Here is a 12,514-nt window from a genome sequence, read left to right on the forward strand (position 1 = left end):
GAAGCTCATTAAACTGAAAGAAGTTAGAGATTTAACAGCAAATACAGAGGCAGGGAAAGCGGGGAGCTGGGAGGAAAGTACAAAAGGGAAAGTCTCTGATAGGGTGGAAGGCAGGAGTGATTTAAATGACAAAAGGGAGAATGGTGTAAGGCAAAAGCAGGCAGTGATGGGACAATTCAAGAAACAAAAGACAGGTCCAGAGGAACTGTAAATGTGAACAATAAGAATCAGTACGAGCACCTGTCTGAAAAAGTGGGAGCAGTGGTTATGACTTGAAATTGTTAAGCTCACTGTTCAGTTTTGAAGGCTGTAAACTGTCTAATCAAAAGGTGAGGTGCTGTACCTCACTTCCATTGAGTTTCATTGGAATAGTGTAGGAGGCCAAGGACAGAGAGGTCAGAGTAGGAACTAAAGTGACAAGCAATTGGAAGATCAGGATCATACACGGAGGCGGGGGGATGCGGGTGGTATTCAGCAAAGTGATCACCCAAACTGCATTTGGTCTGCCCAAGCAAGATGTTGCATCTCTCCTCTTCTCCTTTCCCACCATCTGGGCCCCAAACACTCCTTCCAGGTGAAACAATGATTTATATGTATTTCCTCTAACTTGGTATGCTGTATTTGCTGTTCACAATGCAGTCTGCTCTACATTGGAGACTGCTGGATGGAATGGAATTGGAGGTTACAGAGGCAGGTAGAGACTGAGTTAATCAAATGTTCCATCGGATACAATGGTACAGGTGGCTGAGGGCAGCTATTTTATTTATTATTTATTTAGAGATACAGCACTGAAACAGGCCCTTCGGCCCACCTTGAGGAGGCTGAGGGCAGAGTTGAATAATGGACTTGAGGGCAATAAATGCTGGTCTAGCCAGCGACACCCACATTGCATGAATGAATTAAAACAAAAAGAGGGTGGATGAACTTTCCCTCCAGATATTAAATGGGTGGATAGAGTTTATAATAGGGTTGAATGTACATGGCAATGGGAGGAGATTAAATAGGTGGCTAGAGTCCATGATAAGGTATACATGAGCTGTGCAAGGATATTAAATGGATGAGTAGAGTGCATGATAGAGTGTACATGGGCTGTCGGAGGAGATTAAAAGGCTGTGTAGTGTCCACAATAGGTAGAGTGTGCATTGGGTATTGACGGATGGACTGAATGTTTTTTCTTTATTCCAGGCCTTCTAATTTTCTAATGGTGTTAAATGCACTGTAGCAATTTAACAGCAACAACACAATCTGCAGCAGCAGTTAGTGTTGTCATAAGCATGCCAAGATTATAAGTTGGAAAGGGGCCAGGCTTCATTTATGTCAGATATGAATGGAATGAAGGCAGTATATAGAGAAGGCCTAGGATGAGAGGTGGAGCCAAGTTTACCCAATGCACTGCCTGAGTAGCATTGAGCCGCATGCTCCAGGAGGGTTTCTGTGACCCCACTGCAAGCTGTACATATGTGGATATTGGTGAGGATAGGTTCAGGCCTATATGTGATGGCCACCTTGATCGAAAAACTTGGGATGCTTATTGCTCACAAACAAAAAAATGGCCATTTAGACAAGGAAATTGTGGAGTTGTGCCTCAGCACCCTCAGGCAAGTTTGGTGTTGGTGGTGGGGAGTGGTTAGGCAATGCAAAGGAGGTGTCATTTTTGTGTGTTTTGGAGACAGTGAACACTAATATGCTTCTAAATTTCAGTGCCTTTCAGAGAGACCCCAAGCTACACCAACAGGCGACGAACTGGAGGAAGTGCCCTCTCATCCCCACGCACACTGCTGCGATCCACCAGTGACAACAATATCAACAACCTCCCAAGCCGCACCTCCCACTCACCCGTCCCCTCCCTCAGGAGCCTACCACCGCAGCTACTGGCGCACATGCAGGAGGGCACCGAGGGAGGCCAGCAGAGCACAGCGAGCTCACGGAGCTCGCACAGCCGATCGCCCTCATTGCAGTGCGTCCAGGAGGAGAGTGATGCTAATACCCCTATCCTCAGGAGGCAGACTAAAGCCAGGCTCAGGTAAGATGGCTCAGCTGTTTCTGTCCTGAAGGGGGATGGGGGGTAGGGAGAATTGTTAAACTCAATTTCCCATTTTCTACCCAGTTACTTAACTATCCAAATTTCTTTGCAGTTCGCAGTTCTTTAACAATGTCCCCTGTATAGGGGAATCATTTTCAACTTTCAGGTTCATGGATGAAGGTAATAATAGTAAATCAGGGAGAAGAGAATACAAATTTAAAAGGAAAAGATACACATTTTAGCTTAAATTTCTGTATCTGAAATGTACCTTTCAACCGTACTTCAATACCTTTAAAGACTAGCTCATTTGCCCAACAAATCATTGACTCAGTATCAGTGAACATAGAGTTATTCATCCAAATGCAGTGTGTATTAGTCTCATTCCTTCATCAGCTCCTTCCCTGTGTAGTCCACATGCCACAGCATTCTCTTCCCAATAAGCCTCCGCATTGGGCCAAGCCTTGAGCTGCTTGTCCTAGGGGCCACCAGCTGTCTGACTAATTTTCTGACAGCCTGGGAGGGTATGCAATGGAGGGAGCAAAAGGAACTTGGCACACTTACGATAGCAGCTTGTACCTGTGAGGTAGCTCTACTGTCAGAGGAAGGGTTGAGACAGATTGTTTGAGAAGATTAGCTGCTTGAGGCCCTCAGCACTTACATTTGCACTGGGATGAGATTTAGGGCTTCGTGTCTGGTTAGCGGCCCCAAGAAGTAAGAGAATGGGAAGTTGCAAGGATGACAAACTGTTCTCTCCTCCAATTCCCATTCTTATGTGAAACCACTGTTTATTGCTGGAGTAAGATTCAGTATAGCCAGTTCTATCATGTTTCACGTAAGATTCTGTGCAGCAGGATATTCAACTGTGTAGGGCCTCACAGCTGACCCAAATCCTACTCTCATTCCACATTCATACAGAGTTTCTGGCAGGGGACACTGGACAGCAAACATCAGCAGAAGGATTGACTGTTTTCATCCCTAGCTTCGTCAGTGCTGCCAGGGCTGTTGGTAGCATTGACAAAAAGCAAGTTTTAAAAAATCAAATTGCTAACCTTGTGGCCATGAATCTGTACTGTTCAACCTGGCAGCTGGAAGCCATCATTTGTTCTTACCTACGGCCTTGTGCAATTGATAGGCTACTATGTCTGTAACTCTGACTCGATCTCCTCTCAACGTCACTCTCTCTTTTGTCTCTGTCTCTTTTCTCACTCTTTTTTCTTTCTGTTATGGTTAGAGTCAGTGTTGGGACAGTTGATCCTGTTATAGTCAATGCTGGGATGGTCAGTCCTGTTATACACACGGTGTTGAGACAGTCAGTCCTGTTATACAGGCATTTAGAACTGGGACCATCAGTCTTGTTATACACAGAGTCAGTGCTGGGATCATCAGTCCTGTTATATATACAGTCAGTACTGGGATCATTTGTCCTGTTATATACACAGTCAGTGCTAGGACACTCAGTCCTGTTATACACACAGTCAGTGTTGGGACAGTCAGTCCTGTTATATACACAGTCAGTGCTCGATCAGACTGTCCTTTTATATGGACAATCAGTGCGGGGACAGTCAGTCCTGTTGTACACATAGTCACTGCTGGGACAATTATATACACATCTACCCACCTTCACCCATATCCTTCAACCCCATCTACCTGCCTTCTCACCTTATTGCTCAATCCTACCTACCCACCTTTTCATCGTATTCTTCAACCCCGCCTACCATCAAATTCTAGAAGATACTAATAAACTTGCAGAATGGGTGTGTAAATGGAAAATGAATTTCAATATAGATAAGTGTGCGATGGTGCATTTGGTAGGAGGAACAAGGGGGCCACATAAGGTAGCAGAGCAAAGAGATCAGGGGTACAGTATCACAAATCATTCAAAATAACTTTGCAGATTAACAAGACCATTCTTTTCTAGAGGGATAGAATTTAAAAGAGATAGGTTATTGTTAAACTTGTGTAGAATATTGATTAGACCACACTTGCAGTGCTGTGCACAGTTCTGGTCTCCATATTATAAAAAGGATATTGTTACAATTAAGTGAGTCCACCATCTACAAGGCACAAATCAGGAGTGTGATGGAATACTCTCCAGTTGCCTGGAAGAGTGGAGGTCCAACAACACTCAAGAAGCTTGACACCATCCAGGACAAAGCAGCCCTCTTGATTGTCACCCCATCCACAAACATTCCCTCCCTCCACCACTGACGCACAGTGGCACCAGTGTACCATCTACAAGATGCACTGCAGCAATGCACCAAGGCTCCTTAGACAGCACCTTCCAAACCCACAACCTCTGCCAGCTAGAAGGACAAGGGCAGCACATGTATGGGAACACCACCACCTGCATGTTCCCCTCCAAGCCACACACCATCCTGACTTGGAACCATATCACCATTCCTTCACTGTTGCTGGGTCAAAATCCTGGAACTCCCTTCCTAACAGCACTGTTGGGGTACCTACCCCACATGGACTGCAGCAATTCAAGAAGGCAGCTCACCACCACCTTCTCAAGGGAAATTAAGGATGGGCAATAAATGCTGACCTAACCAGTGATGCCCACATCCCATGAATGAATTTTAAAAAGTGCCTTCACTGGGTACATTGGGTCTTCCCCTTTTCAGTTCAAGCTGTCTTAACTCTTTCCTGCTTTTCTTTCTGGAAAGCTCTTTGTTTCTCCCTTTCCTGGAATTCTCTCTCCCTTTCCTTTTCTTTTTCTTGCAATTCTAGTTCCTGCTCTATCTTGGATAATGCTATTCTGTCTGTTTCAGATTCTATGCCTGTCCCCAGTTCTTCAATTTCGATTTCAAATGGTTGGCCACAAGTTTCAGGATTTTTGGTTTCCTAGCTTTTGAATGGGTATTCATCGCTAAATGCTTAGCTATACTCCTTAACTCTTCAACAGATAGGGCTTTTAAACTGTCCCAAGTTACTTCACTCTGTTCTAGGAAGGTACTGGCCTTGAATCTGGACATTTTAATATTCTAGCACTGAAAACCACAAGAAAATCTGTATTAAAGTTGTTTTTAGAATTATTGCTAGGTATCAATTTGGTTTCCCGCTTCCAATTTCTCATTTGTCTTTGAGTTTGTTCTCGGATGTAGAGCCCCAAATTTCTGTTAAGATCAGGTGAGAACGGGTCGAAGGGCTCCCCTCTTTCCCCTCCTTGTTTGGCCACAACAGGTTTATTTCTTTTTGAAGTGGATATATTTGCCAATTCACTGAGTGTTTAACTATTTATATGCTGTGATCATAAAAAGAACCAATGGAACAGGTTTTCTCGAGTTTAACAAAGAAAGTGGTTAACTTTATTGCACTTAAACTGATCTAACTAAATATGCTCCAACTTATACACGCACACATGCACGCACACACAAACACACACAAATAGGTTACAGAGTGGGGATGGATGGATTGAGTTATTTCTTTGGACTCTAATTTGACCAATCAAACACCGATCAATTAAACCACTGAATACGACAGTCTGCAGCAGGAGATATGCCTTGGTGGTCATGGTCAGCAGGCAGTGTTCGAAGCTTGCAAGGTTTGAGTGGTTCAACTCCACCAGTTCAATATTCAGGTTTCCAGCTGGTGGATTAAAAAATCATCATTCAACATAGCACATTTTCATGATAATAGAGTTCTGAAGGAGGTGCAAAGAGGATGTCCAAGGAGGTTATTTTAATCAGGAATGACTGAAGAGGCTGGGACTGTTTTCTGTAGAAAAGAGAATACTGAGGGGTGACCTAATAACGATTGTTAAAATTATGAAGAGGTTTGATAGGGTAGAGGTAGAGAAGATGTTTCGACTTGTGGGTAGTCCAAAACTAGGGCCCATAAATATAAGGTAGTCACTAATAAATCCAGTAAAGTATTCAGGAGAAACTTCTTTACCCAGTGAATGGCATCTCTCAACCTCATCTACTGTCCTTCTTACCGTATCCCTCAACCCCACCTACCCACCTTTACATCATATCCCTCAATCCTTTTCTCCAAGAACGTGTCCAATTGTTCCTTGACTCATTTAAACTGTCTGCGTCAATAAGCTTCTGTGAAACTTATTCTCCAAAAGTCCTTTTTGGGTAAAGTAGTTCCTCACATTCTCATTTTCACAGCTATCAGTCTAGATGTAGAAGACCTTTAGGCCCACTTGATCCCATCTGTCCTGAATACCAATTTATTTTCTGACCTTCACAACCTCAGGATGTGCAAAAGCTCTTTACAGCTTTGGAAGTATAGTCACTGTTGTCATGTAGGAAACACAGCAGCCAATTTGCACACAGCAAAGTTCCACAAACAGCAATAAGATAAATGACTGTTTTAGTGATGTTGATTGGAGGATATATGTTGGCCAGGACTGGAGTGAATTCTGCTGCTTTTCAAATTGTTTTGTGGGATCTTTTGCATTCACTCAAGAGAGCAGATGGGGCTGCAGTTTAACATCTCAACCGAAAGACAGTGCAGCACATCTTAAGTTCTGCACTGGACTGTCAGCCTGGATCACAGTCTCAAATTCTTAAACAGGGCTTGAACCTATGCCCTTTTGACTCACAAGCAAGAATGCTATCATTGAGCCAAGCCTAACACCAAAAATACATCTGTCCTAAACTTACCCACTATGACTCTGCCCATGTGTCTTCTTTTGGTGCTGATGAAGTAACAGAGAAGGTTGATAAAGAGAATGTGGTGGATGTTGTCTATGTGGATTTTCAGAAAGTGTTTGATAAAGTACCACATAAAAGGCTGGTTAACAAAATTGAGGCTCATGGAATAGGAGGGTCAGTGTCCAATTGGATTTTTTAAAAATTGGCTCAAGGACAGAAAATGAGTTATGGTAAATGGTCGTTTTTCAGGCTGGAGGTTGGTAGACAGTGGTGTTCCCCAAGGGTCAGTGCTAGGACCACTGCTTTTTTTGCTGTATATACATGAGTTGGATCTTGGAATACAAATTTCCATAATCAAAATTTGCCCATGATACCAAACGTGGAGGAGTGGTAGACAGGGAGGATGATATGAACCACCTGCAACAGGATATGTTCGGGTCTGAAGTTCTGTTAATGGATGATAAATACCTGGCAGTTCAAGATAATAGGGTGAACAGATGTTGGGTGTTAATTAGTTAATTGTATTCAAATATGTATATATAAAGAGCCAGCCAGCACTGTCTGTGGGTTGTTGGGAGTGGAGAAGTAAGTTCTGTGGCAAGCAATAAACAGTCTCTACTAAGCTGCCTGGTCTCAGTGTCTTCTTCACAATCAGACTTGGAAATTCTGTAACAAGCTAGACCAGCAGAATGGGCAGACCAGTGGCAGATGGAATTTAATACAGACAAGTGTGAGGTGATGCATTTTGGCAGAAGGGATAGGAGATGCAATATAGACATAATGGTGCAGTTCTAAAGAGTGTGCAGGGACAGAGGAACCTGGGTATGCATGTGCATCGATCTTTGAAGGTGGCAGGACATATTGAGAGAGTGGTTAGCAAAATATATGGGATCTTGGACTTCATAAATAGAGGCATGGAGGACAAAAGCAAGGAAGTTATGCTGAACTTTTATAAAGCTCTTGTTAACTCTTAACTGCCCTCTGAAATGGCCTTGCAACCCACGAAGTTGTTAAGGGCAATTAGGGATGGACAACAAATGCTGTCCTTGTCAATGACACCCACACCCCATAAAAGAATTAAAAAAAGGAAAGATGTGAGGGTCCCTGAGAGGATACAGAGGAGATTTACCAGAATGGTTCTGGGGTGGGGGACTTTAGTTACAGGTTAGGTTGGAAAAGCTAGGGGGTGGGGGGGTGCGGTTTCCCTGGAGCAAAGGAGATTGAGGGGAGATTTGATAGAGGTGCACAAGGTTATAAAAGAAAAATACTGCTGATGTTGGAAGTCTGAAATAAAAACAGAAAGTTCTGGAAATAATCAGCATGTCTGGCCGCATCTGTGGAGAGAGAAACAGAGTTAATTTTTCAGGTTTGTGACCTTTCATCAGAACTCCATAGTGTGTACAAGATTATGACGGGCTTAGATAAGTTAGGCAAGTGTTATGACTGAGGTGGGAGGAGTGAACTGTCTTTTCCAGCTCCACTTCTCCACCGGTCACAACATATATTTAAATGTTTACCGATGCAGTCAATCTCTACTCTTTATCCCAGACTAAATTGCACCAACCAGGTTTCTTTAATAAACAACAAAATTATCAGTTTATTATAAAACCAGTGACAAAAAAAGCATTACCACACAGATTAAAATATGAAAGTTCCCTTTTACCTTAGCCCCTCACACACACACACACACACACACACACACACACACACACACATACACACCAGTTAACCAAAAAATCGAAATTTTCTGTTTACAGCTCTGTTACAAAGGAAAAACAAAAAAGAATACTTTGGCCAAATGCTTGCTAATTCTTGAAGAAAAAAAGAAAAGATATGGAAAGCTGTCAGTTGTCCCTTTTTAGTTTGGCGTCCCAAATACGCATAGACAGCAGTCACTGGAATATTTCTAGAACAGTTCTTTTCAGGCAACGTTGAAGATTAGTTTGGCAGGCTTTCCAGGAGAAATGCAGCATCAGAGGTTTCTGGCAGGCTTTCCAGGAGAAAAGCAGCATCAGTTTCTCTATTTCTTACACTTGATTCTCTGGAAGTTCTCAAAGAGCTGGAAGAGGGTGCTGATGGTGACTGCTCTGTTGGCTGGTTTTCTCCAGCTGCCTTCAAAACAATTCACACCCCAACACTGTCCAAAGCAAAACCAAAACAATATCTCAAGATTCAAGCCTCCTAACCCCTATAAATCTTGACCTATCACTTCTCTGTAAACATCTCCCCCAAGTCAAAAAGCCTCTGCTGGGTATTTATCTGAAGACAGGTGACTTCCACTAAATGTTGTTTTCAAACAAGATCTCTCAGTGTCCTTTCAATGACCCCAGAGAAAAAAAATCCATGGAATCCTTTTCAGTTTTCCCAAATAAAACAATGGTCCATAATTCTAAAATACAGGAGTCCTCAAAAAGAATACTTAACAAAAAATATAGGAGCACCATCTTAACACAAGGAAAAACTGTTCCCATTAACTGATGGTACAAGGATTAGGGGACAGATTGAAGGTTTTGGGCAGGAAATGCAGGGGAATATGAGGAGGAACTTTTTTACACAGCGAGTGGCAATGACCTGGAAGTCCACTGTCCACAGGGTGATGGAAGCGGAGATAATCAATGATTTCAAAAGGAAATTGGATGGGCACTCAAAGGAAATAAACTTGCAGGGCAGTGGGGATCAAGCGGGGGAGTGGGACTGACTGGATTGCTCCGCGGAGAGCTGGCATGGACTCGATGGGCCGAATGGCCTACTTCTATGCTGTATATGACTGTATCTGACAGTATTGTTCAAAGTTTAGTTTCTCTATCCTAGTAAACGTCTTGCAGCTTTCTACAAGGACCCCTCTTAAATGTCTACTTTCAAGGATGAAAACCTCTGACTTATCCTCAGAGCTCTTCTCTCAAATACCAGCAATCAACCTCCCTACTCCTAACCTCTGAATTTTTTTTTACTTTTGTATGTTGAACCTGCTTAGAGGGTGTCAGGGAAGGAAGATAATACTTTCTTAAGAGAAAGCATAATGTGCAATTCCCAGTCTGAGAGGCCGTTACAACTGAAGTCAGTGTGCAATGGCAGAGACCGTTCAAGTGTTGTATGACTCTTCTTCGGAACTGAAGGAAGATAGAAATGTGATGGGTTTTATGCCATTGAAGGGGGGTAGGGGGAGGAAGAACAAATGGAGGGGTCTGTGATAGGGTAGAGGGCAGAAGAGATTAAATGGCAAAGATATCATGGAACAAAAGGCAAAGGGAGTGGTAATAGTTGTAGTAAAAGACAACGCATTTGTCCAGAGAGACTGTTAATGGCAGAATAATGAACAGTTCTGTCTGAAAGCAAAAACATGAAAAACAATTTTAAGATTGGCACATGGTTAAAAAAAATCAAAATAGGGGTCATGGTCTGAAATTGTTAAACTCAACGTTGAGTTCAGGAGGCTGTAAAGTGCCTACTTGGAAGATGAGGTGCTGTTCCTCGAGCTTGTGTTGAGCTTCACTGGAAAACTGCAGCAGGCAGAAATGTAGGCATGAGAGCAAGGTGGTGAATTAAAATGGCAAGAACTGGAAGCTCAGAGTCATGCTTGTGCAGGTGATGAAGAAGTGACTCATCTCATGCGCAACATCATTTCAACAATTTCCAGTTTCCTGGCCCTAACTGCCTCCTCTTCACTATGGACGTCCAACCTTTCTACACCTCCATTCCCCATGAGGACGGTCTGAGAGCTCTTCACTTCTTCCTTGAACAGAGGCCCAACCAGTCCCCATCTTCCACATCTCTCCTCTGCCTGGCCAAACTTGTTCTCACATTGAACAACTTCTCCTTCAACTCCACTGACTTCATACAAATAAAACCTGTTGTTATGGCTGCCTACCATGGAATTCGGCTGGGGGTCCAAAACAGGGCTGAGGTGGGGTCGCTCTCCGCCTTCCAGCCCGTCACCAGGAACCTGCCGTCAGAGTAAAATGCAGCACTTCTGTTTGATTGTAGTGGTGCAAAGACCTGTTGCCCCAGTTTCATACACAAGTTGGTGTCTCTCCTTGGTGTGTGAACTGTCTGTCGTAACTAATGCACCTACATTGACTCTGTTGGCTTCCATCAATAATCATGTGACATTCCCAAGCACAATTTCAAACCTGTCAGTCTTTTAAATAGAAAACCAATTCAAACCAAGCCTCTTCCCTCCACCAATCCATGCTAAATGCAACCATTTAGCAAGCATTAGGCTTGTCATTTAGTTGAACTAGGTTGATCAGAAGTCTCTTCCTTCTCTCTCATCACCTCCACACAAAGGGACTGGGTAGAACAGTTGGTTAGACACTGGCCTTTCAACTTGAGCAGCTAAGAGTAACTCCAGCCCACACTGCTGGGATGAAAGTTTCATTTACCTGCTGGCTGTCAGGATCTCACGTAATCTGAGTTTCAATCCAATCACAATCCAGTCTCATGAAATTGCTGCGAATTCAACAGAAGGTTGTTAATTGAAACAATGGCCGGCCCTTGGAGCTGCTGCCACTCGACTGCCATCATTTCACCGGAAGTGCAGTGCAAACCCTGGTGAAGTTATGGCAGTACTGTCATAGATTATAATCCTAGCCCCTTTTTGGGCTTTCATGGATCAGGCGTACTACTCAGATGATCACTCTCACTCAAGGTTGAGAAAGACTGATTGCACAGACACTTGATTGGGTCTGAAGAACTGATCTAACTCTCTGTAAAAGGAACCAACTGAGAATATCACCATCCTCAAGATAAACGTTTTAACAAGTTTTAGCCAGATTATGACAACCTGGATATTATAAGGGTCCGGGAATCTCTCCTTAGTAATGTACCTCTCCACCAAAGAATGTACGGAAACAGGTTCATTATTTAGTGATACAGAAGACTATGTGAGATAATATAATTTCTAAATTATATAAAAGTTTGTTGAAGAACCAAACATGCAATTCACAGTCGGTGAGGCAGTCAATCGCAACGTTAATGGTTCTGGGAAAAAAAAGTATAATCTTGTTTCCAGTAGAGATTCCAATTTTTAAATCTAAATATTTTTATAGTAAAATATTTAAGATATCCATCAACTGTTAAAGTAACATTTGCCTTAAATCCTGAATAGGCCCTTCAACACAGAGGCATGCCTATGAACTTCTTTTAACCTTTTAGGAAGATGACCCCTTTTAATTTTTAACAGGGGCCCTGATGTTGAGACCCCCTCTATAAATGGAGTCCCTGATGTTAAAGATCTTTTTTAAAAGGAGTTCCATTAATGAGACTCCCTGTTTGATGCATTGATTTTTGTAGGAGGTTTCCCCACCCCCGCACAAGGTCCCTCAGGCTCTCTGGAAAATCCTTTCCATCTTATTGCTATACTCCTGTGTTCTGAGAATGAAAACTCAATTATCCAATCACACAGCCCTTCAGCCAAATGGATGCTATTTATAGTTCACTGCATCGATCAGTCAACGCTGATTTACAGTCACTGTACTGGTTGATGATACCTTCCTGCGGAGGTGGAAGTCGCTGCACTTTCCTCTCACAGCTCCATCAACTCAAGGCTAGTTGCTGCACATTGGGAGGTGCTCCCGGAATAAGTAAGTAGGCGTTGGATCAAATTATTAAGAGCACAGAGTGAGGGCTACTTTTCTTCTCCCAAGGCTAATTTTCTCTCCTCTTTGGAAGTTGCTAACCACTTCCTGAGGTAGAGTTCCAGAGGCATGCCAAGTGGCCATTCCTCACCTGACTGCCTTTGACTGGAATAGGCTATTCAGCCCCTTGACCATGTTCTGCATTCTGTTAGATCATTGTTGATTTGTCCATTTACCTGCCTTAGCTCCATATTGCTTGATACCCTTGCCCAACAAAAAACTATCAATTTCCATCTTGAAAATTTCAATTG

At 43.0% G+C, this 12,514-nt stretch overlaps 1 protein-coding gene across 15 annotated transcripts in view; it reads left to right on the forward strand.

The window, feature by feature from the left end:
• Positions 1-12,514, forward strand: part of shank3a (SH3 and multiple ankyrin repeat domains 3a) — a 1,286,992-nt gene that overhangs the window by 636,556 nt on the left and 637,922 nt on the right. For all 15 annotated transcript variants that reach the window (XR_010977672.1, XR_010977671.1, XR_010977670.1 and 12 more), the window contains one exon: positions 1,702-2,023. Coding sequence is in view for 12 of the 15 variants with exons in the window: in XM_068059355.1 (XP_067915456.1) it covers positions 1,702-2,023 (322 nt within the window). In the remaining 3 variants the exon portion in view is untranslated. The remainder of the gene's footprint in view (positions 1-1,701; positions 2,024-12,514) is intronic.

Source organism: Heterodontus francisci, chromosome 27, assembly GCF_036365525.1.
Source record: "Heterodontus francisci isolate sHetFra1 chromosome 27, sHetFra1.hap1, whole genome shotgun sequence".
Classification (NCBI taxonomy): Eukaryota; Metazoa; Chordata; class Chondrichthyes; order Heterodontiformes; family Heterodontidae; genus Heterodontus; species Heterodontus francisci.